Genomic DNA, 26,524 nt, shown 5'->3' with positions numbered 1-26,524 from the left:
GTTAAACCCAGGTCTGATCTCAGCCTGCACGTGTGAGATTTCAGCCTGCGCCGAGCTCGGGAGGCGCTTTACAGCAGCGCTCGTTTGAGGCTCAGACCGCGGTGCGCAGGCCAGGAGTCCGCTTCCTGCAGTCAGCGGCTGCTGAAAGACATTCGGGGCGCATCACGCTCCCCATTCTGAGCATAATCTCAGCTGTCTCGGAGGGGGTTGGGTGGTTATCATTTAGCATCCCCAAATTTGAGATACGGAGAAAGGCTCTTTTTCACTCAAAAAAAGAACTTATGCAGTCATTACACCAGCAAAGAGTAAGTGCAGCTCAGAGGTCAATTTAACTGCAGTCTGTTTAATGGGTACCGTTTAAAAAATACACTTTTAATTCATAAATAATGGTCTCGTTTGCTTTCCTTCGTTTCTGCGTGGTGAATGGCGTAAGTAGCGTGTTTATATTTTGGGGGGCTCATTTGGGGGGTCCTGAAGCCCAGACCATGCAGGTTTCTGCCTGTGGGTTTCATTTGGCCAGAGTACCTCCGGTTACCGTGGCATCAGTGCCTCCATGCAGCAGGTGCCCGGGCTATTTTGTGCTGTCAGTAAGAGATGCACTTCCCTTCCAATCACTGCTGGTTCTCACGGAGGTATGACCTGTAAAGTGTAATATAATAACAGGCTTGTGCTGAAAAATGATTCGGAGAGGACAGACTACAGCTTCAGTGCTCCCTGTGCCGGATGCAGGCGGCATGCTGGTCACTCAATAGGTGTATCAAAATGGAGAGGAAAAAGAGGGATTTAAAAAAAAAAAATAATAATTCATGAAATGAGTTCAAATTGGCATTACGTAAATACATGACACAAATTGCATTAAAAAAAAATGACAACCAAATAATACTGCATCTAACAGGTTTCAATTGCCACGACAGCCCCGATGCAGCCGCAGGGTCCCTACCAACACACTCACACACTGTGCTTTAGCCATTTCCTCCCCTGTGTGGATGGAGAAGGTCAGGCTCACATCCCCTTCCATACAACTGTATTACCCTCCAATGGCCTTTTAAATGGGCTCATAATTACAAATTACGCTGGGGTGCCTGCTGGAATTGACTGGCTGTGGCCCTTCATACACACACACACACACACACACACACTAACACACTAACACACACACACACACACACACATACACACACACACTAACGCACACACACACACACACTAACACACACACTAACACATACACACTAACACACATACACACACACACACACACACACACTAACACACACACACACACTAACACACACACACACACTAACACTCACACACACATACACTCACACACACTAACACACACACACACATACACTCACACACACTAACACACACACACACACACACACTAACACACACACACACATACATACACACACACTAACACATACACACTAACACACATACACACACACACACACACTAACACACACACACACATACACTCACACACACTAACACACACACACACACTAACGCACACACACACACACACACACACACAACACATACACACACTAACACACACACACACAAACACACACACACACACACTAACACACACACACGCATACACACACACACTAACACACACACACACACACAGCTCATTGTGTCCATTTACTCCTCTCCTGCCCACAGGTCCAAGATCTCCACTTCTGTCCGTATATAAAAGCGAGCTATCTTTAAAACCGTAAACATTTTTTGCTTTTTGTTTTTTTCCTTTTCTCAGAACAAAAGGAAAAAAGCGCGGCGCGTTTGCAACATTTGGCATCGACGAAACATGGCGCCCGTAGCTGGGTTTCCTAGGAAACGGGTGTGATGAATGTGCCAGGCCTGGGAGGGCAAGTGTGGTCTCACTGGGTGCCAGGACCCTCGTGTGCTCTGAAAACACCACTGGGTCCAAATAAAAACACCTCAATGCAAAATCCCATGTAAAATAACGCCGCTACTTTGCGCTCACACCGTAACACGGCTCTGATGCAGAGACCGTAGCGATGGAGCCAGACGAAGCGCGTTGAGCGGCGCCTACAGATGGACAGAGCAGAGCCGAACCGCTAAAATGGCACCCGCGCGGACGTAGCCGGGCGGCTGTGCCCGTCCGCCGCCCCGCTAACATGTGACGTGCGTCTGTGTCTGCTTGCAGGTTTTGCGTGGGAGACAAGTTTTTCCTAAAGAACAACATGATTCTGTGCCAGATGGACTATGAGGAGGGGCAGCTGAACGGGAGCTTCGAGACACAGGTTCAATAGCCAGAGCTGGAGGGGGAGGCCCCACTCCCACTCCCACACCCACACCCACTCCCACTCTGGACGGATGCACTGCTGCACTCAGAGTGAGGGGCATCTGTCTGCTTGCCTGCAATACTTTTTAATCCTTACCCATCCCCAAGGACTCTTGTAAATGTAATACTTTTTTTTCTTCCTTTTGCCCCTCCCTCTCTCCAACACTGAGCAGTTACAAAATTTTCGATGTACAGTTGTGCCTGCTTGGCTGAGCACCGTATTGCCTGTATGTTTGTGATGTTTGTTTTTGGATTTGTCCCCCATCCCAACCCCTCCTCCTCCTGCCCCCTTCCTCTTTTGGGGGCCGTTTTCCTCTGGGGGTCTGTACAGTCTGTTTTTTCTGTATATATGAACTGGAACATTTATTTTAAGAAAATGTAATGCAATTTTATTACTAGTGTGAATTAAAGATTCTTAAATGTTCGTGGCGAGTCATTTATTTATCCCCCAGAAACCATAGTTATTTGCAGAGGCCACACTTTTTGCTGATGCATTTGTTTAGCTCTGTTTGAAAAAAAAAAGCCTCCTTCAAAAGTTTTTGTAAAGCAGGATATGCTATTCAAATATTCATTTTTAAAAAACTGGGTTATATTTCACCTAAAAAAATTTTTTTTCTAAACTTTAACTCTTTTAATTGTATTTATTAAGGTACAGAATGGCCAGGTTCTGTGTAAAATGAATCCAGCTTTACATGAAGTGGAATTTCTGTCAGCGCGCTGATAAGCGACACGTCCGTACACTAATAACCCTGATCTACACATAACCCTCTGTCTGCGTCCAGTCCTGACGCAGTGTATGAAGTTCAGTGCAGCTCATTTTCACACTGGCTGTTAAATGCAGCATTTTCAGCCACATGCTTTTCCACTCACACTGTTTACTGAAAGGCAAAAACGTGCATTTTCTTTGAAGAATCCAAAGTAGTTTGAGTTCGATTATTATCAATTTCCCTCAAAAAAAATCATACTGTGACTGGTGAACCTCACTTTTTTTAAATTTTTTTAAAAAGGATGTTGTTTGTTAGTGCAATTCATACAAAGACTCTGAGCCACAGAGAGTACATTAATGTGTGAGTCTGGCTAAGATTTCCCTGAATTAAATATGAAAATGTTAGTTCAGCCAACCACTCCGGCATCAAAAATGAGGAAAACACGACTGCGCATTCGAGCCCCAGAAGAGGTGACATTCTTTGCCTAATGCACCCGATTTGAATAGCTTTTAAAGCATACATGTATAAAGGCCTGCAATTAGCGGAATTGCCACTGAGACCACAATCTTTTGTCTCTATTTGATTTTCATCTCTTGGTAGCCTTTCCCGTTTCTATGGTTCCAAACCGCAGGAGTGCCTCTCTGCAGAGCCTCCGCCATTTAAAGCAATTAGTCTCATTTGTAGCAATGGAAATCTGAGCGGGAAAGCAGTTGGGGTCCTGGAGCGTATGGTGATTTCGGTTAAAGAACGTCCAGCGCGACTCTGCTACTGAACTAAACCCGCTGTGTTTTTAAGTCTCTAAATCTCTCTTTTTTTATGTTTTTTTTTTTATGAAAGAACTGCACTGTGTTGAAAAGACAAACATTAATTACAGAGAAACAATTATTTCTTTCTGAACATTCCTTTATAAACAACAGTAGGCAGTAGGCAATTGCGCAAGTTTCTTTTTTTCATTGTTTACTTTGTAGACCATTGTAACACACAGATTCACGCAGCGTGCAGCTCAAAGTGGAAACCTTGTGCTCAAGGTCAGTTCCAATGTCATCTGTTGGGGGCTGTGTCAGAACAGGCTAGGTTCGACAAAACAACTGCTTCATGCGCACGCCGTTTTGGCATTATAATCACAATTTTAAAAAAACTACTCTGCATTGTTTTGTAGCTGTTCAAATGCGTTCTGTGCATAGGCACTCCCTGTGTGTTCAAGGGACTGAACTCTCATTTCACACAAGTACAGCTGTCTCAGATTTAGCCATTAGTTGAATACACTTCTTGGTCACCCATGTACATGTTAATGATCATTAGCATACCAAGCAGTGCTACCAACCATTATCACTAATTGCTACCTATTCCCAGCGGGACTGACACCTGCGGTTATGGTGCTTGTAACTGTACTTTGCATGAACTTGACTCAATGAAGAGCTTCTATAGGTGCCTATATTGATGACTGTATAAGAATGATTGTATGAGAATCGTTTTCTCCATATCAATGCTACAATCCCTCATTTATTTCTAAGTTTTCTGCACTCGCCACTGTTCTCAAGGACTGTTTCTCATTTACCTTTTCCCAAAATGAGGGAATAATTTCAGAAACTGGCTCCGGCTTTATTGGGTTTCTTCTGACTGATATTTAGGAGCTCTGAATAAGACCAATATGTGTCTTGAGCCTGCCAAATAGCACTGTGAGCGCGATCCAGATGTGGTTTCAGCCTTTCCATGGGGGGGGGGGGGCTTTATATGCATAAAAACATCATACAGCGGCAATTACTCTTGTGATAATAAAGTCATACAGTTTTACAGATGCGTGTATTGGGTGTTCTACAAGGTGACTAAGGCTACGCGCGTGCCAAGGTTACAGGACCGTCAAAGAACAACTTCCAAATTATCGTAAACATTTAATGTTTCCCCCCATCCTCACCCGCCTCAACCGCGGCATTTACAGCCGCGCAAGGACGACGCGTGCAGGCCGACCGCCCTTCTTTACATAATGGAGGCACACAAGAGCCATTCAGCGCGTTCTCCTCAGGGCCGGGGGGGAAGCGGAGCCTGGCTCTGGGCAGATACGCCGCGAGCTCTCGCGCCGGCGGGAAGCAGACCAGCAGCACAATTTGCTAACAAATAAATCAAGTGTTGCGATGTGCATTAATTAGAAATTCATTAAAAATTCAGACTCACCGGCAGGTGTGCAAATAAAGGATTAGCGAGACGGCAATTACGACACATAAGAGCACTTTTTAATTGCGGCTCCTGGATTGATTTACGGAGGCGGGCTGTTGGGTCTTCGGCGCGGGGCGGGCGCCATTGCTCATTTTTCCGGGCGAGAAAGAAAATAAAAAGTGGAACAGACCTCGCCGCACCGGGGTACAGCTGCAGCCTCAGACCTGCTGCTGCTGCACGCGCCTTTGTGTGCCCCCCCCAACCTCCCGACCCCCCCACCTCACCCCAAAACACACAGGAGCACAAAACGAGCACACACACACACACACACACACACACACAGACACACACACACACGCATACACACACACACACACACACACACACACACACACACACACACACACACACACACACACACACACACACACACACACCACACACACACACACACACAAACAGACACACACACCCACACCCACACAAACAGACACACACACACAGACACACACACACACACAAACAGACACACACCCACACAAACAGACACACACACACACACACACACACACACACACAAGAACCGCCTGACAAATAAACCCAGCATCAACGAACGCTCTTCTGGGCCCACGCCGTTCTCTGGGGCCAAACGGCAGGGGGGCCAGGATTGGCGTTTCATAATTCGGCGGCTAAACGGAACGAGTCTCCCGTAAACTCCGCCCAAGCAACAGCTGTACGGTAGCTCAGGATGAGACAGAGGTGCCGAGCACAGATCCAGATCCCCGTGTTCTGCAGCAGCTGAGGGTGATGAGCTGTTAGAGGGCTTGTCTCCATTAGCTTCCTCTCTTCCTCTCTGGAGCTGAGGTACTGCCCAGTAACCCCCCCCCCTGCCCCCCCACGTGGCTCTCCACCTGGTGGAGGGTGCGGCGACCTCGCTAAGCACAGCAGAGTCCGTCCGCGTCTCTCCTCCTCTCCCCTACCCAAGACGCCCTCTCGGTTTCCTCTCTGACTAATTATCTTCGCCATGGCGACTGGATTCATTATGCGAATAAATTGTTCACGCTGAATAATTACAATTATTCTGTCAGCGCGGTTTAGACAGCCATAAACGTATCAGAACGGAGATGGAAAGTGTGTCTTGTTTGCTTAACGTGACTAATGCTCCCCCCCCCCCCCCCCGGGTCGGCGGAGGGGAGAGAGGGACCAGAGCGGGCAGGTGGGGTTTCAGCGGTTTGGGTGGAGGCGGGGAGCAGTGGTTAGGCCTGGGGGGTGGGGGCAGTATCTGTGCGAGCGGTTGTCTGTGTGACATTGTGTCCCTCACCACTCTGTCCTTCGAGCCTCACCGGGGTGTGACTGCCAGATGAGGAGCCACTGGCAGCGGTGTGGTGTGGCCTGGCCTGGCCTGGCCGTGGCACCAGGCCTCCTCTCATTAAAACAGGCTCAGGACTAATGGGTTAACCTCAACCGAGACACACGGCCTGGCGCTGAAGGCTGCTGCCGGGGTTCAGCAGAACACCGCGCCTAGGCGCTCGCTTTATTCCAAATGTGCGCCCGTGTGCGCGCAACCTATTTTTACTCAAATTAATAAAGATCCGGTTTATGTTTCACTTCAGGAGTAGGCATATATTTTTAGCAATTTTTTGCATGTGCATTTTTTTTTTTTAATTATCCTTTAATTATATTACTCTGTTTGAAGAACAGTAGTCCAACAGTGAGAAAGTTGTGAAATTCAGCAAATGTCAGTAAAAGTGTCAGTTACAAAGGAATGTTTTTTTTACTGCGTGCCATGTACACAGAATTAGTTTGGGTTGGTTTGAGGGCTTAATGAAGTAACAGAAATAGGGACTGCTGTACAAACCTGTCTACATTTGAACTGACACAGAAAATATATTTTTGAATTAAATAAAATTCAAAACAGCAACTATATATGAAATAGCCTGATGATAAATGTATTCACAGGGGTCTACAAAAAGAAAAAAAAGAGGCGAAACATTATTCATGTTAGGAATAGTGATTTCATTTTACCGTGAAATAAAGTTGGCAGTACTGTAATCCATGAGAGGGTTAAGCAGCCGCAAGTAGCATAGCACATTTACAAACCAAACACACAAACACACACACACACACACACACTACAGAAATGCATTTCAAAGCTCAAATAACTACCCAAAATTGTATAAACCAGCCCTAAAAGGGATTTGCTTAGTCTGTGATCTCATTCTTAAATTGAACCAATTTGCCTAGAAATTGGTTTTAAGTTCTATATGCAGAGCTTGTTATATTTCTGAACCCCCACCCCCTGCTTCACCGCACATACTTTCAAACACCCCTCCCCCCCTCCCCCATTTCTGCAAATCATGTCTGACTTTGAAGTGCTAATTTTGAAGTTTAGCCAATTTTTTATTTGCCGCTTTGAAATGTATCCTCCAATCCGCTGCTGCAGCAATGGGGAGTTACAGGCCTTTACAGTGAGGGATAAGTGACCAAAATGAGAAACCCTGATTCTCAATTCCGCATTACACAACAGCCAAATAAGCTGTGCACTGCACTTCTCCTGTGGTATTACAGACTCAAATTATTTATAAAAATACACTGTACTGAAATAGACTTCTCTTCTTGGGCGTATATAACCGGCTGCCTTGGGGTGGGAGGAGGAGGGGGGGGACTTGCATTTCTGACAGGCCCGAGGCGTGGTCAGAGTGATGCCACTGGGGCTGTGGAGCAAGAAGAGCGGCGCTAATTTAATTAGCGTGTAACCGAAGACAGAGAGCCACGCCGCTGGGAGCGCTTCAAGACGCTCCGCCACTTCCACACGACAAAAAAAACAAAGAAAAAATCTCTCACGGTGCCTCGTGTCACAAACTAACGGCGTGCCCTCTACGCAGGGCCCGGCCCGTCTTCAGCACGCGCAGAGCGCAGGGGATGAGCGGCACGGCCGGGGACGAGCCGGCAGACCGCGTCACGTCACATGACATGACTCGCCGGACAAACAACGCGTGGGAACGACCCGTCTGAAATCCGACGACCCGGGCGCGCCAGAGAACGATTCGATACGGCGGTAAGCGGGAGGCGATCTGCCGTAACCCCCCCCCCCACCCCAGCCCCCCCCCCCCCCCCGCACGACGGCCCTGGTCTGCCGCCGGACTCCGGACCAGCGAGCGATACTCATTTCGCCGACACAAAGATGGCCGTGTAATTCCTATCTGCCGGGAACATTTGTACTATTATGGCTGGAAAATGTCATTATTGTAATCAGCCCTGGGTCTGAGAGAGCCGTGTTGTGCGGAAACGTATCTGAACAATGAAAATGGATCTTTATTATGGAGGAGTCTTGGATTCCACTTCATTTGCCGCACTAATAGATGCCGGGTCGACCTCAATCAAAAAAAAAAAAAAAGCCTTTTTTTTCCCTCAGTCTTCTGTGGAGGATGAAGCTTTTGTACATGAAAATAAGTTGATCAGATTGGCTCCTTCTCTAACCAGCCTGCTAATAACACAGCAGGCAAGTAGCCCAGGAAGAAAAAGGCTTTAAAATTAGGCTCTCTCTGTCACCTCCCCCAGCCTTACAACCCCAATAGCTCCATGTGCCTCTCTCTCGCCCCTTCTTTCCCTCCCTCTCCAATTCTCTTTTCTCACTCTAGCATTCCATCCATCTCTTATTATCCCTTATTCAGTCTCTCTCACTCTCTCTTTCTCCCACTCTTATGATGTCTTATTCGCTCACTCGTTTTCATTCCCTCTTATTCTCCCTCTCCCCCCCCCCCCCTTTTTTCTCTCTATTTTGCCTCATCCCTGGACTTGGCAATAAATTGCTTCGGTAATCAGCTTTTTGAAAAGCTTATTTACAGCTTGTTCTCTGTTTATTGTGATTCTCGAAATGAAATATAAAATTGGATTTCATTAGATGTGCAATTTTCTCGTAAAAAAAAAAAAGGGGTGGGGTGGGAAAGAGATGATCTTGGTGTATGGTATATATTGTAGCTGGTTGAGTTCATCTTTACATTAAAGCAGCGCCCCCCCCCACCCCCCCCCCCCCCCTTCCCAACACACACACACGTTTATATTTAATACTAGTAGAACCCTGAGGGGGCCTGAAGGTACTTTTCGAGAAGGTCAAAAAGAGGTGTTGATCTTGAAACATCAAAGGGCTTCGAGAGCGTTTCCAAGGGGTCGGCGTGTTGGGTCCGAATGCCCGCGTTCTGCTCCTCCACGCAGCTGCACGCTTGTTGCCAGATCGTTGCCCGAGCAGGGGCTCTGGGCTAATGCATAAACGGTGTACTCAATCATATTTGAGTCATCCCCGGCTACGCCACGTCTGAAGCAGCGTTCGCTCCGGAGCTGTGTCTAACCTCCAGAGTCCTCCGCACGCCCATGCTTCAGTCAATAACCACCTCTCAACAGGAGCAGGGCCAGGCTCTCCTGAGAGGGCCTCCATAATGCAGAGGCTTCAGCACAAAGACGACGCACCAGTTACTGCACAATAAAAATCCATCACTTTCCTCCCGATGCAGCGCACTTAACAGTAAATCAATTAATGTGTTAATTGATCGAAAAGTTCAAAGTCACTTACAGCATTTGAGAGATGAAATATCTTAATGGCACAACCAATTATGGGGAGAAATGAGACAGGGCAGCCTGAATGATTTCGGTGCCATTTTTTGACAGCCACTACAAAGATTCCAATTTTCACAACACTGAACATGTTGTTTGATTAAGGACAAGTTACGGAATAATCTCTTATTGAACCGTTAAAATAAATAAATAATATACTATCCAAAGCCCATGTCAATCAGGGAATGTAAAGTAAAAAGAAAGTTGAATGTGCAATAGTCAATGCTTTTCAGAGCAGCGCCACCTGCAAGGCAGTGGGCGGCTTACACAGAGGCGAGTGGGCCGTTGCCAGCTGAAACAGTCGGCCATGTCGCTGCTCTTGCACGTGTGTGCTGGCCAGCCTTGGCCTAAAAGCTTTAATCTGCCTCTGTGCCACCCCTTTATGGAAAACGTCAATTAGAAATAAAATCTGAAAGGAAAATAAACATGTCTATGACATCATCTGGACAGAGAAGCACATTTTATAGGGACTTTGGAGACTCGCCTTTTTTGCGAGGGGTGGAAGGTATTGGGCAACACAGGAGCGCACTAGGGTGGGGGTGGGGGGGGAGGGGTACCCACTGCCACATAACTTTATTGCTGGACTGCAAATCTACCCCCTCTGTGGTTTGGGCTCCACGCCTATATTTATTATTCCCCTCTTATTTATAATCTTTTAAACAGGCGCCATGCTGCGTTCCTGGAAATTTAATTACATTTTACAAGGTGACAATACTTTCCAAAGATGTTTTGATCACCTCCTAGCTCCATATGGTGTGAACCGTACCAAGACATACAGTAGGATGTTAATTGAGGATTTTTTTTTTCCAGTGGAGGAGGATGGGTTTACACACAAAAAAAATAGCCATGAGAGGGAGGATTCATTTTACTCTGTTGAGTGGCCAAACCTTCATATCAAGGTGATTATTCAAAGACGGTTTAACCGAGGAGGATCCTGGGTGGTGTAGTGTAAAAAGGGGCACAATGCCAGGCATGCTAAAAACTACACTCCAAGAACAACAAGCGAAAGGGATGTCTGCAGTCAGCCACAGTACAGAAAACATCCTGCACGGGCTTACACGCTTAGCCCTGCAGCTCAAGAGCTAAAATTTTGAAAGGGAGGAGCACTAGGCCCACCTCGATTCTAAGTGGTCAACATCCAGGAAGAGCAGCAGCGCTCAAAGAGTGCACAGAATGTACGCTCTTATTACCAAACTGTTGACGAGCACTCTGCCTCGGTGTCTTCGCTATCAGCGAAATTAAAGGGTAATTATAAAGTAATTTGAATTCAAAGCAGAAACCCCTTTCATTTTTTTAATAGACGCATATGCGCAATATGCATATCTGCGCCGCTGCGTTTGATGCCCCTCTGCCACCCAATTAAGAGCTTTAAATGAATTCCAAAACCTACCCTCGTAATTAGCATTGGAGGAGGGAGTCGGGAGATCTCTGCCCAGACACACGGCTAAAATTCAGCGGTTCCCACATTTTTAAATCTCAAGGCCCACTGAAATTATTACCTTGTGGCCAAGAACCCCCCCCCCCCCCCATCTCTATAAAATGGTTAATTTGTGACGCATTAATTACAACACCAAACTACAATGCAGTGGCTATTTGTGGGTTCGGATTATACATACACCTGTTTAGTTCAATAATACATACAGTAATAATCATGATTGCAGTACTGCCAAAGATGCGTGAGCCAGTAAGCGCTTATGGGGGCTGCTGGGGAATTCATCCGGTAAAGGTTGGTGGGTAACTCATCGTTTCAGTGCACGGGACGGGCCCCGCAGCCCGGGATCGAATCGTGACAGTGCCGGCGCTGACCGTGGCCGGTTGTCGTAACCGGCTGCAGTGTCGCCCGGGTTCGAGGGGACGGTTCATTCTGCAGCGCTCTGCTGAGAAACCCGGTTTGGGAAGCCCAGGCTGAAATCACGCTCTCCACAAAACCCCACGGTAAAGGAAATACACAATTAACCAGCCACCCAGCAATGACATGCTTTTCACCAGCAGGTGTGGGATGACTCATATATGATTAATTAATTGAGGCAGCCAACCATCTGTGTTTTAACAGATTAATAAGCACACAAAGAGGAGCCTGCCTTTTGATGTGAACCTTTGGGGAGTGCGTGTGGTCTTTGTTTTGCTACCTTGATTAAGAGCTACACTCTAGCCTCCCCCTTTTCAGTCTCTTTAATCTGCAGGTAAAAGACACACAAAGGCCCATCGGGCGTTTTATAATCCCCACTCACCTCTAACAGTCGGGATTTTTCAATTTATTTATCTATTTTTTTATTTTGAGCGTATTCTTCACACTGGACTGAGTGTTCGGTGGGGCACTGCACCTTAAAAACAGATAAAAATTGATTCCTGTAAACTCTCACCTGCAATCCATCGCTGAGTGTTTTTAAAGGTCAGGAGTTGTGATGAGCTCCACGGTCTCAGCCGCTCGGATAATGGCCTTTTGCTCCACCGTAGGATGCCGCTGTACAGAAATAATTGCATAATCTGTGGAACATTAAGTTCAGTAGTGCGGCTGACTGGTAATGCCCAGGAACTGAGGAGCGAAGAAGATGGTCTAAACCAGATGGTCAGCTCCGTGCTCCTAACATTGAGAGATCTGTCTCCGCTTTTGTTGAAACTTAAAAGCGTTCTGATTCGCTGGGCTTATTATGAATATTCATTAAGATTGCTTGAACACAGAGCATCCATTGCCAGGCAGTGATATAAACAGAACCAAATCCTCCTACTACCAACTGGAACCTTCTAGAAGAAGGAAGAACAGAACACAGAAGGAATGCAGAAGCTGACCATCTGGTCATATAGAACATCTGTGGATGTACTGCTCAGTTTTTACACTTGGTCGACCCCTCAACCACTCCCCACCCACACTCGATCTCACCCACACCCACAACCAATGGGAATGGCAGGCCAAAAACAAGCATGCAGTCCCTCAGCTTGGAATGCATGTTACCAATGATCTCAGTTTGTAATGATACTGACTACTAGCAAAGGCTAGGTAAGTCTTGGTCTCGGCTGCATACTTATCTGACTGACCAGTCTACAGGGGTAGCAGAATAGAATAATGATTACGGAACTGGACTTGTAACCCAAAGGTTGCAGGTTTGATTCCGTTGTGCGAGGTCCCCAACCTGAAAGGCTTCAGTATATAAGCTGAATATACACAGCTGCAGAAACTGATACCATGTGAAAAAAGTAAAAATGTGAAAAAGCACTTGCTAAAGGTAATGCAATGATCAGGAGTCCACAGTGCTGAGACCCAGTTGCTCTAATCCCACCACAGGTAGGGTGGAAATCCGATAGTCAGGGTTCCTTGAAGTACCATTGCATTAGCTTCATAAAGGCAAGTGCACACACAGGCTAGACTGTTGTCAACAGACATGTCTCTAATCGACGCTAGCAATAAGAGTGAGATGTCTCCAATCTTCAGTGAAACTGTTTAATAGCCACTGTGCAAACCCAAATCGGTGATAGAAAAAAAAGACAAAAAGGTGACGAAGCATGTAAATTAGCATTAACTGCTTATGAACTAAGCACTCTAATAAACCCCCAGTTCTGTTACTGACAGAAGATGGGAGAGCGGTATGTTTGTTTAGGCTGGGTGATGCAATACTGACCTTCTGGATGAGCAGCGGTAGCTGTACACTCTGTACTCCTGTAACAAGCACAGTGTAATGTAAGCCACACAGCACTGGTACTCTGAAGCAGATATGATGGGGGTCACATGCAATCATGCAATCAATGCAATCATGAAATGCTGTGGTAAGTGCTCCATTTGCCAAATTTTCCCTAAAGCCGGCGGCCTTAAACTTCAGGGGCCCTCGGTGTCTCTAAATTAACTGCTAAATATTCACAGTGTCAAATGACTGGTGGAACGCACCTCCAAACATAACACCTTAATAAAAACAATTTTTTTTTTCTCCCACCAGCATTCCTGTTCTGGCTCTTTAGCAATGCAAAACTCACAGACTGACAGGACTGGGCATCAAGTGCTGCCATTTTGCTCATCGACAAAACTGAAGGGTAAGAATGCAACTGAATTGCTGCAGAAATTCATTGCATTGTAAACATGACTTAAACCAGAACAGATGGGCTAACAATGTCCAACACGGTTATTCAATCTTGAGAATGGGAGGCCTCCATTTCTCCAACAGAGGAAGCCCTCAACTGAATTCATGTTTTTCAGATTTGATGATGGGCCCTCCTTCACACAGTGCTTCTATGCTTCCCCATGCATATTTTAAGATGTTTAAAAGGAAAATAGTGTATATTCACCAGACAGTGCTCACGATGTGCATTGAAAGGAGCTATTAGGACCAGAACAAAGGGACGAATGTATTGTAATTGATTGTTACCAAAGATTACCCCAACTGAGAAACATCTAGTGGGTTTCAGAGCTGGTATTTGACAGCTAAAAGCATTGCGCAAAATAAAGCAAAACCTTTCACCATCGTCACTTATCGCCAATTGGCAGCCCACAAAACAATTATCGTAGTTTGTTGCTTTGTCTCCAAACCTGACTAACAGCATTGTGACTTTCATTCCTTTCTTCGCAAGTGCGGGTACCATACAGCTTCGTACCCCATGATACATGCTCTCCGGCAATTACTGCTGAATCCATTGACACGTCTTCCGAGGGACTCCAACGTCAACGACAGACGCGTTTCACATTCCCCAAAGAGAAAAACAAGGACCCATCGAGCACAGAGCGGCTGGCTACATGAAAATTAAGCAATTAAAAATACAGTGTTATATTTAATTTGAAGACGAGCGCCTGCTTCTTAAACTTCCGTTAATGAATGGTTTTCTCTACATAATAAATGCGGTGATAATTAAAGTTGATTAAGCAAAGACTTTTTTTTACACCGTAACAACAATACTTCAGAAAATTCATACAAGTTTAGAAATGTTTTCAAAATTCCAGGAGTTTAAAATAATTTAAGTTTATGAAAGCAAAGGAAAATAATCACACCATAATTTCATAAGTTAATATGTATGACCTGTAACCATGGGAAACAAACACACACGCAAGAAAAAAGTTAATTGCAGCAATATTTCTTGAAATATCAGGTGAGGAGGAATGATAAGTCCCAAGTATGCTTCTTTAAAGTGTTACAGTAAAACAACTACAAGTCCTTCTTATATTGGATCTTACTGTATGGTAATATTCTTTGTGTGGACTTTTTATATTATTGCTCACTGAAAGCGTGTCTAGCTATCAATAGCCACTACATTGCAGTTGTGTGGCAAATTGTGTGGTACAATCATCAGGTGCATTCTGTTTCACTATTAAGCACTGTGAAGCATTTTAAATTGAAAGAACCATTGTGTTTCTTTTACATTTTTTGTAGGGATGGGCAGTATATATGGTATACCGGTCGAAATACAGAACATGCCAACATATGAATTTGGCTACAATATATCTTCCATACCAGTAAAGAATGGATTTTGATGGTTACATTAGAGTGTCAGTGCAACTATTTTGGTCATAAAACAAAAATAAGGAGTGCCCGCTGGCCCTGGGCCACTAAGAGATTGGCCAACTGATTTGTCACTTAACCCAGTCGGGCCAGTACCGCAAGTCAGTTTTATCTGGGTCGAAGAGAAAGAGTTGTTTTCACCAACCTGGTAGCACCAGATTCAAAGAGAAAGAACTTAATTTGAATGAAAAGTCAAAATGCTTTAGCAAGCATGCTCAACATAAGAAAATTAAAACAAAAATCGCTCCTTGGGTTTTCTTTTTAAAGTATTTTTAATCAGAGCACCAAAACATAATTTGTGTCTTATTTCATCCTGCTTCTAGTGTCACAATGAAATTATTAACTGCATACTGTACATTAATTGTATTATTATTGTGAGTTGGCATATTATGGAAAAATAGTTTTTTTATCAGAATGCTTTTTTTAACCAGTGCTGTTGATTGGCGTTTTTATACTTATTTATTGCTACTGGGCCAGTGGAATGTACCTGGGGGAAGTAGAACACTGACAAAAAAATCATTAATGTCCAGCCCTGGAAAAGATATTGGGCCTCATTCACAAAACATGCATGCAATCACATTTGATCGTAAACTGTGTGCAAGAGCGTTTCCAAGAACATTTCGGCATTCATCATTTTTTTCTTATCTGTATTTGTTCATGGCTGTTTCCTTATGAAAATCACGTGAACAGGATTACGCATAAAATTTACAAACAGTCAGCATTCATCATCTCATAAACCTGGGATGCATACTGGTCTGCACGTGTGTCATAAATCCCATAATGGTTTTTTTAGTGGAAACATTTTTAAGAACAAAAGTAAGAATAATTTAAGAAATGTTTTGAGAATGAGGCCCATTGTTCACACGTCACACCAATTGCATCACTGCTTGCTAAGTCAGCCAATAAAAATTAGCCAATAAAAACATGTGGGTGTATGCTTCCCTCTTAACATGAAAACAATAACGGTTATTTAACAATAACCTCATAGTTAACTCCAGAGAACAGTTAGCCCTGAGTCTTGTATTCATTTTAAAGCATGTTCTGTTTAAATAAGCAGAACGATATCATATAGCGTCCAAAATTAATAAAAATATATTGTGATATGAATTTTAGGCCATATTGCCCCAACCTAATTCTTTGCTCATTTAATTTCTCTTACCCCCTCTTATAACTTAAATGTCCATTTAAGAACAACTGTCAGAATCCATCCTTGGCTGAATATATAGAATGCACCAGATGATTGGCTTGCACAACATTCCTGCATTCATTTTCTATTTTTTTCTTTAAAAACAAACACATTAAGTCGGAGGGGACAAACACTACAGTTGACATGGTACTGTATGGGTTGCAGCTAGCCTTTTTGTCATCTAGTGGTAAAACAGGGTACTACCCTCAGTTTGGGGGAGGCATTCAGTGAATCAATCAGTCAGTGAACGGTCACTCCTAAGGCTGCTGCTTACAGTCAGAGCAGGGGGGAAAAAACTGAGCGGCTTTGTAGGTTGATAAGAAAGTATTGTAGGCCTCTGGGTGCTGCTTTGAGGATGGAAAATGCATCTAAACGGGTTAAATTACAGAATGGTTGAAATCCCTATACTTGGCAGAAAAACAGGGCTCCAGCAAGCAGTTACAATATGGCTTGAGATATTGCTATTCCATCTACAGTATGGAGAAAATATATTAACCCAGTGGGCCACACACTGAAACTTTCCAACCTTTTGGTGACAGCTTTTATTAGCCTAATGCAGTTTGTGATGTATAGCATAATAACCTGGCTCATGACTGTGGGGCTTTTCTCTTAATATTGTGTGGCTGGTGTACCAGGCAAAATTATTGTAATGAGCCAAAATTTCCATACAACAGCAAAATGAGTTCATTACTCTAAGTTATATTGGTGAAGTAACCACGGGAAATGGATGCTTTTATTTGGAAGGAATTGGATTTTAGATATAAATAAAATAAAGTTAATAACTTGAAGATAGCATAATGAAATAATAATCACATTTCAGTTATCAAAAAAGTTATTGCCTTTACATTCCACCCCCCGCTTTTGAAAAGTAACTGCGCGTTATCGCGCAAGCTTTGTAATATTTCACATTTCACAACTAAATAGGGTGATTCAAATTCAGAGGAGCAAGGCCGAAATATGCATTGACACAATGTAAAAAAAAGAAAGAAATTGCGGGTGCGTGGGTGTTCCACCGCCGCTTCAAATAATGTGCTACTATTATTTAATTGTACTATTTTGTAATCACCGTATGGACTCCACCTGGCTAAAAGAAAATAGGTTCTCCTCACCACGTAAGGCCCCGTTTTTCAAACACCCCTTAACGTGCTTGCTGAGCGATTGTCGTTGCATATCGCTAAGGGATTGCAGGCTATTGTGCGAAGCAGTGCAGTGGAAAGTGGCTTTGCAGAGTGCCGGAGACATTTAAAAATAGTTTAATTTGTAGGATGCGAGTTGAAAGCTCTCGAGACTAATTTTCCTGTGCTAAGATATTCACTATCATTTTAAACAATCTTCCCCGTTTGCCACAGGGGAAGAGCGCCTGTGATTAACAACAAAAGACAGAAACTCTTGTGTTCCGGGATGTATTGCCTTAGGTAGTTCTTAAATACACTAAATATATCTTTCTGCAGGTTTACCGAAAAGCACTTCCGTGAAGACACGATTTACTGATCATCGCTGTTTTTGTACCGTAGGGCTTTTATTCAGAAGAAAAGGGATGACTATCCTCTGTATTTTCCAGAGGCAATTTTCTTCCACAATAAACCAGAGGTTAATTAAAACAGCTGAAAATACAATGCCAATAATGGGTTATAAGATCAATACTGTAGTGATAAAACGCATGCATGAATCCAAGCTCCAGCCCACATCCCAAACAATCAATTAAAATTCAACGCCGACAGTATTTTCTGAAGAGGCTGATTAATGTGAATTAATAAAGTCCCATTCTGTGGGGTTTAACCGTTAGCGCTAATGTAATAACGAAATTGCTCTAAGAATAATGCATTAACCCCTGCATAAAAGAGCTGCTGGCTGCGATGAGGATGTAGGCTACAACATGAAACATTCTGTATCCCACCATATAACACTGTGTGACTTTACTTTTGTTTTGAATAAATTGTAAGGCGAAGCCTGAATTCACTGCACTGAAGTCAGTCGACAATCACGACGGGAGTATTTCAAAGCCATGCTGCTAAAAAAAAAAAACAAACAAAAAAAAAAAAAACACCCTAAGGTCACATTCTATGGATTATATGAGCTCCTTTTTACCATCCTAACGCTACTCTGCTAATGGCATTTTCTAACCTGTGAATAAATGTTCCGATTTTCTGGTAATGTCGATGGCTTTACAGGAACCGACTGGAACTTTCTCCCTTTGTTGCACTTAACCCAACTGTACAACAGAGAATGTGATGAAATATACATTATGTAATGTATTTATCCAGTCAAGGTTACCTGCATAACCTTTTCTTTCTTAGTAATTGTACTCTTCAGTTCCCCACAGAGAAGTGTCACTCAATGCACCCTGTTCATCAGCTGATTAGAGTATCTATCACCACCACCTTTCAGATCCAATTTGATCCCGTGACTCCTGCCAAATAGCGCAGTGGACTGCAACCCAAGTGATTACTATTTTGAAATTTGATACTTCAGTGTACCTGCCTGCACATTCACTAATGTATGCAGTGCGTTAGTCTCTGGAGTTAAAATATTAAAATGTAAAATTTTGGAGCAGGAAGCCTGTTGATTAAAAAACAAACAAAAAAATCTTGAGCACCAACACATACTGCAGACCAACATTTGTTGTTGTTTTGGACAGACCAAAAGTAGCCTAATTAAAAAAATAAATAAAAAAACTAAAATAATTTCCTCCTTGCCAAGGCACGCATGGGATCCTGGCAGCTACAAAGATTCAATTATAAAAAGTGCAAAAAATAATTAGAAAAACTAATAGCACTCCAAAAAAAAAAGTGCCCCTCCAGAAATTGCGTAGAAACACTAAATCTGTTAATTAGCTCATTAATATTCAATTGGGGTCAGTGGACTTAATGGAACCTTTTTCATGGGCCAAGGAAATATTTAACACCAAGCTCTCCCCGTGCCTGTTCTTATTATCGACTATGTACAGGCGAGCCTTATCTAGCCACCAGATGGTAGAGAACAATGCAACGCCATTATCATCTTTCTGCAGCCTGTGTGCCTTGTAACCACTGTGTGTCTGAGACAGTGAAGTATAGATACTGAAGCATTTAGTGTAATTGATATGTGGTGTATATCGTATTGTTTGGGCCTGTTTGTTTGCGCCGCTGGTATTCACTACGAAAATGGGCGCGGGGGGAGGAGGAGAGAGGTTTGGGCAAGATTGATTTTCACTGCCGCTGTCTTAGTTCTCCACAGGTCACAAATAACTTGTCAATGCAGGATTCGGACCAGTGTAAAATGCATCAAGGCGAAACTCCCGGGCACTCCAGAGAAGAGAGGGTTTTCATCTTTGTAACGGCGAGCCCACTTTCAGCCTTTCCGCCCGGAAGCCGATGTTTTATTCAACGGTTGCCACGGAAGACGGCAGCGCTGGCGAGGAGATGGTGAGAAGTTTTCATGGCGGACCGTCCACTAGCTTTTCTGCGAGAGCAGAGTCCTTTTCATCGTCAGCAGAGAGGACGGCTGCTTTTCAACCACCCGAAGAGATGTGTTCAAGGTGACATTACGCGCAATGAGACCCAACCGCATTCGGCGCGGCTACATTTCAGAGCCGGTTTTGGAAAAATGGCGTTTCGCCTTATTTGAGGTGTGAAAATGCTCCCCTCACGCTCCCGTCTCATTCTCAGAGCGCCGTCTCCAAAATATTACGGAATCCACGGGCTGATCGGACTCCGGGGTGCCAGAGGACTTGGGCGCAGCTTATCGCATTTCATTTAAAGCATATTGCAGAGACTAAATTGCATCTCACCAATCCGTTCCTCCCTGCTCGGTATTCTTAAGGGGTAAGGGACGCAAACATTTGTTTGTGGCCAGGCCGGCAGCACCTCGGGTGTTACGGTAAGAGCATGGTGCAGAGCCAGGCTATATTTTCATGATTGCTCTCGTGATGACTACATCAAAGTTCTCCCGTACCGCCGCGCTCACGTATTTCATTAGATCGCCTTATATAACAATTTCTTTTTTTTGATAGAATCGCTGCTTATTGAATGAAGAGGCCCTCTATGTTGGCGCACAGAAGGGGAAAGTCATTTCTATGATCTTATCGCCGGCTTCAAAGGTTCAATCATGAGATCCTCTGTCACGCCACCAGAAACTTAAGGCAGGAATCCAATCTTTGATTAAGCCTCTCCCGGTATCACAGAGGTTTCATGAACTTGCAGGGACCCCTAGCTTCTCTCTCTCACTTATTAAGCCTTTCAAAGATTCAGATTACTACAAGCCATTTTCCCCGGTAGGCAGCATCTCCTCATCAGAACATGCACTGTATGGATACAAAATTACTGACGCGTACAGAATTGGCAGGGGAGTGGAGAGGCTGAAGCCCGTGGTATAATAATGTCATTAATGCAGACGTATAAATGAAAAGGCTGGCTGCCATTATAGAAGGACATTTCAAACCCCTAATACATAATAGCTCTTTTCGGGATCTCTTCAACAGAACAAGTGGAGCCCGGAATAAGCCACGTAAGCTTTCAGCCCTGATAGCGCCACAGCGCGCAGACTGAGCCCGCTAACGAAAACCTGCTGTGCCTTTATCAGGGGGCCCAGGTGGCTCAGTCGGCAAAGAGCAGGCTGGGCCCTATAGCCTCTGTGTCACAGGTAGGAGCCAGAGCTACGTCATCAACCGAGTTTGAAAAGAAGACCACAGCAGCTGCACTCCGTTGGCTCTTCCTGCATGGGGTAGGGAGGAACGAATTTGTTCAGAGTATAACAGGTTACCATGCCACTGGCCTGCTGGCCCACACAGGCTAGCGGTTGTCATTAGCCAAAGGTACACCCGCCGCTTGCTCTCTCCTGCAGTGCTGTGCGGCCTGCTGCTTGTGAAAGTCACTGGCAGGTACATCAGAGGAGTGCTCCTGGTGCAGTGCCCCAGTGCTCCTGCCACTTCTGCAGCTGGCACGGGGAAGCCGATGCCCTTTGAAGATTCAAAATTTGGGAGAGTGGGGGAGGTGAAAATTTGTTTTGAAAAACATGGGCCCAAAGGTGTTCCTCCAACGGTTAGCTGCAGTCCACAATGCAAAAAGCAACCAGCTGTTGATGTTCTGGTTCTCCCAAATTGGCAGGGGAGTCCACACATAGAACATGACTGTGATTGAAGACAACTGGACAGTCAGGATTTTGGTGTGAAACTGAGAAAGAAGAAACAGTAGATGGTGTGCACCCCATTTTCCTCATCAGTCTGGGGTTCCAAACTGATTCAGAAAACAGAGCATAAAAGTCGCCAAGACTGAAAACACATAATGATAATAAGTATCATCAAGTTGCATTTATTTTTGGGAATAAAGAACATTCGAATGCAATCCAAATTCAGCCCTGGTTTGCTTTGCCCCAGATAATTAACTGAACAATTAGTGCTACTTGATTGGCCAGACTGTATTCACACCTGACTCCCAGGTAGGGTGGGTGGGTGGAAAACCAGCAGTTCTTGGACCTCAAGGGCCATGATTTCAGTAACAGGGCTGTAGACCAACAAGGTGTGTGATGCATCACATATACTTACAGTTCCCATTTACTAACAAAATGCCCTTTCATTGTTTATTTTCAACAACAGTTCAGTGTCAACAACCTCAAATAATTTCCAAAGTATTTATCAGCCACACCTGTTTCTTGAGCAGCATAAAACGAGTCTAGTTTTTTGTCTCCAACCAGGGTTAAGAACAGATGCTCGAGTGTTTTTTCTGCTTTGCTTTAAGTAAAGACTATGGATTTTTCTAGAGAGATAAATGCTTCCATGTTCATCCTAAATATGTCAGTTTATTGATACCGTTTGGTGTGCGCAGTATGATCATTTCAAACCATATCATATTTCTTGGTTGGTTGTAAAAATTCAATTTTCACTTTCTTTGATCTGTACAGAAAATATCGATAGCAGCTGTACAGGAGCTGAGGGGCCGGGTGGATTTGTTTTCACATTCCTGCTAGCACAGCTTAATAAGAGAACAACAAGGGCAACGCTGGCATGGGAGCAAACTCCCATTCTTCAGTAGGGGTGGAATGTGAAGGGTAGGAAGGGTGAGAAATTCTCTCACTGTTAAACTTGTTTTTTTCTTTCCCCGTCTATTGCGAGTTTGAGAAACACTTACTTAACCTGCGTGGCGACTTCAGTATCTATATATCTAAGAGATAGAGAAAAAGCTATGTATGTGCGATGTGATAAACAGAGAGATCGCACATACAATACAATATTGATACACACTGAATTCAACCAACATTCACCTGTCCTAATCCTGGACTTATAATATAAATTGTGTTTTTGAAGGGAGGAAAGCCGAGATAAATTCAGAGTAAATGGCATTAGTCACGTTTAAATGTTTTCGATCAGGAAGTCGCACACCACGGCCTTGAGGCCAGTCTGGACGATTCACTTTTCCAGCCAGCTCAGCGATACTGCTGATATTAAATGATCATTTCCTCACTGCAAGAAGCTAGAGAAACTAGAGCTGAAGTTCACACATTTGGGTGGACGTGTGTGACCTTAGAGAGAATGTCAATAGAGCTGAAGAGACTTAATGTGGAAGCCATGAATATTAATAGAAACAAATGTGACTATTACTCACAGTTCTAATGGGGTAGTAAAGTCACACATAAACACATACTAGGAGGTGTAGATGGTCAGCTAGTTACAATATAGCCTACTTTTTTTTCTCAAATTTTCTGGCTTGGTCATCTCTGGCTGCCGTTTCAACCTTTCAGCAATGCATTGCACTTTTATATAGCCCCAGGACCAGAAACTGCAAAAGAACCCCGTAATATTAGGGATCCACCACCATATTTCAAAGCAGCGTGACGTTCTTTTCCAACATAAGCATCTCTCTTATGGTGTTCCCTTTGTCTTGTTTCCCCATGGCGCGGGATAACAGAAAAGATCCGAGAGAACGTGGAAACGGCTGGTAACAAAGTTAAAACGCAGCGCTCAAAGCAGGCACCTTATCCAGAGAGCTATTCCATCTCAGGTGCCCTTTCACTGACCCCGAGCCCCGGGACAGTGCCAGTCACTAAAGCCATGGACAAGCATGGGGGCACCCCACCCGCTGAGAGCAATTGGGATTTCAGGAGGCTAAACTCTTCTCAGGCGCAAATTCCAGCCTGGCCAGCAGAGTGGGGATTGTGGGCTCCCCAGTGCCACTCCATCAGGAAGTCAGCTCTGTCACTGCTGCCTTTACTACCCCCACCACCCCTTCATACCCTCTGCCGCCACTACACTCCCCCCCCCCCCCACGCTGGCCCAAAGGAGCTGTTTCATTTACTGCAAATGCCATCGTCAACAATTTTTGCGGTTGCATTCGACTCAACTCAACTCAACTCTCCCCGTGAAGGTGGTGCGGAGGGGATGTGGCGAGAGGAGCTAACTAAGTGAGGTACTTCGGACAATAAATGAGGGAAACGCCACTTGTGATACCTGATTTCACCCCATCCATCATCACTATTCTCAGAAATGAATTCCAGCGTTGGTTCGGGTTCCACTATCAGCTGCTCTTGTGAAAAAGCCTGCGTCAGGCGTCCAGAAGAGCGGACTCAGCACCGGACACACCTGGCTGCTGCGTGGGGTTTAAGGCCCACCCTCGGCCAACACGCGGGACGGAGAGGGGCCCGAACATCCCCTACTCCCAACCCCGCCCCTCCCTCCCTCACCCTCCGCCGTCACATGACATCTCCTCCTCCAGCCTCTTCCTGTCAGAAGCGCCCTGACCGCCTCATCGCCACGCCGCAGCTCCACTCCACCAGACTGAAGGACGACTCAATTACTTCCTCTCCCTGACATTTTGAAGGAGGGGATTTGCACACAAAACAAAAAAACACGGCATTTAAGTTGACGTGTGCGCTTCACAGTCTACACACCAACCTCCCATCCCCCCACCCAGGCACGAGAGAGGGAGGGATGGGTGTGTCCCACCATTTAAAATAAAGACCTCCAAAATAATTATGCCCCACGCGGACCGCGTTTTGGGCTGCTTCCGCCAAACAGCCACTGTCATTCGTATGCATTACCACCTTGAACAGCAGGAAGCTTACTGTCACCTTCAATACCCAAACCTCCAAACACGATTATGCTACAAATCCAAACCTGTTAAGACATGCTGTCAAGTAGACTGACATACCCTTTCAGCTTCTATCAAACACTCACGCCGCCTGACGCACGACTCACACTCCCTTTCCGCAGGAAAGAAATATAAATGCAAAGCAGAGGCAGTCACGTGACAGGCGGTTGGACCGAGCTACGCCGCGGCTTTAAGGGCTAAAAGACGCAATACTCTCCGCTGAGGACTTAATCTGAAAAAATGTACGTATTCTCCGATGTGTCAAGAAAAACTGAATTCTGCTGAGCTCCGTACAAAGTCAGTTGTGCTCTTAAGATTTAGCACTTTCGCCTTTGTGTCTAACACCGATGGCACCCTGCTCTGTCGGGCTTAGACGTGTGGTGCAAGCAGCTCGACGGTAGAAAGTGTGCCTCCTCAAATTTTTAAAGGAGTGTATTTCAGCCCAGAGCAAGTCATGTCTAGATGCTTACTACTTGGGCCCAGCGTCAATGCTGTGATGACTCATCTTTGATTTGGGATCTGCACACCTATGAGTGTAAGAGACACTAAACCAGCCGATGCTTCACCAGGGCGGGTAGAGGGCCGTGCGAGGTGCACATTTAGGGTTACGAGGGGAACAGCTACAGCAGGTGTAGAATGGAATTTACCTCAATGACTATCGATTATTCATTCGTTAACATTAAAATGAATCAATCAAAGGAATTATTGTAAATGTGCATTCCTAGTCCCATTAGACATCTTCATTGAGATGAACCTGCCCTGGTCTCTCACATCACTATCCACCTCCCACCTCTACACAATCCTGTGGTCCTCACAACTCTACCACACACCCCACCACCTCTCTGAATACACACCTGTGTTTCTAACACCTCCCCTGCTGTGAGTATACACACCTGTGTTACTGAGATCCACAAAGGGTTACAACACAAGCACAGGCTCGGAGAAACGCATCAGGACAACAAAACAGAAATGTGTTTACAAGAATGCAATGCGAATAAAACAATACAGCCGCATGTCCAATTCTCCCCCAAATCCCCCCGTCCCCTGCCCCCCCACCCCCGCACCCCAACTCGCTCACACCCCCCAGGAGGTTAAAGGACCTTCCTTCATGTTCAAAGATTATCAGTTAATCCGAAATGTGCGGGATCATGAGACAAAAACAAAGGGGTGGGGGGAAAAATAAGAATACGCAGGGGCTTTTTTTTTGGCACTTGCTCCCCTTTTTTTGGCTGGCGCGCTAATCTGCTGGAACACCACAAGTTTCTGCCTCTTTTATTGGACGTGTGTAAATGTTTTATAACCATTAAATAGGAGCTGAAATTTTCAATGGATAGCATGCTAAAGTATTAATTGTAAAGGCCATTATTTGGTGTCCGTGAGGCTGAATCAGCTTAGCCACTCCATTCCCCGATTTGCATACAAAATGCTTTATTTTGGCAATCAATGAAAGTGCTGCACTGTATGTGGGGCTTATCGCGCGCGTGCAGGAAATGGATTCCTCCGCCATCTCGTTAAATTCTGTTGATGCAGAACAATTTGAAACATGGCACAGGCTGCAATGACATTTAAAGATGCCTCCGCTTAATTATATTTTGCTAACATTTGGGGGCCTGTTTGTCCTTTGGGATGAAGCACTTTCCACTACAAAGTTAACTTGTTAGTAATTCAGAGAGAATCTCCAGCTTTTATGGAGCATTGTTATCATCTATTAGCGACGGAAATGGGGGTTCAAGGTACCCCAGCATAAATGCAGGGAGCATGTGGGTGTTTATCTGCACCTCCTTGTCTTATTTTAAAGCGAGCGCTCGGAGGGTAGACCCCATCAGGAGTGTTTTTTTGGAACACGTTTTGGCTTTGTCACTTCCCAATTTCAGCATTGCAATTTTCCTCACCATACAGGCTCAAATAGACCGTATTAAACTTTTGAACTCTCTCAGTCAAAGTGGTTCAATATAAAAAAATCTGAATACCTCTTCCTCCGCCCTCTCTTTCGGGGGGAT

At 44.8% G+C, this 26,524-nt stretch overlaps 1 protein-coding gene and 1 long non-coding RNA gene across 2 annotated transcripts in view; one reads left to right on the top strand and one right to left on the bottom strand.

Annotated features, from left to right (window-relative positions):
• Window positions 1-2,750, top strand: part of LOC135255574 (rhombotin-1) — a 29,563-nt gene extending 26,813 nt beyond the window's left edge. Inside the window, exon 4 of the mRNA XM_064336924.1 lies at window positions 2,189-2,750. Coding sequence (XP_064192994.1) covers window positions 2,189-2,294 — 106 coding nt within the window. The 3' untranslated portion in view covers window positions 2,295-2,750. The remainder of the gene's footprint in view (window positions 1-2,188) is intronic.
• Window positions 324-26,524, bottom strand: part of LOC135255576 (uncharacterized) — a 30,805-nt gene continuing 4,604 nt past the window's right edge. Inside the window, exons 3-5 of the long non-coding RNA XR_010330194.1 lie at window positions 13,416-13,453; window positions 12,162-12,262; window positions 324-639 (exon numbers count right to left, since the gene is read on the bottom strand). This is a non-coding gene — a long non-coding RNA (uncharacterized LOC135255576). The remainder of the gene's footprint in view (window positions 640-12,161; window positions 12,263-13,415; window positions 13,454-26,524) is intronic.

The sequence above is a fragment of the Anguilla rostrata genome, chromosome 5, assembly GCF_018555375.3.
Source record: "Anguilla rostrata isolate EN2019 chromosome 5, ASM1855537v3, whole genome shotgun sequence".
Taxonomy (NCBI): Eukaryota; Metazoa; Chordata; class Actinopteri; order Anguilliformes; family Anguillidae; genus Anguilla; species Anguilla rostrata.
Note: the sequence above shows the minus strand (reverse complement) of the source record. Positions and strands in the feature narration are given on the sequence as shown.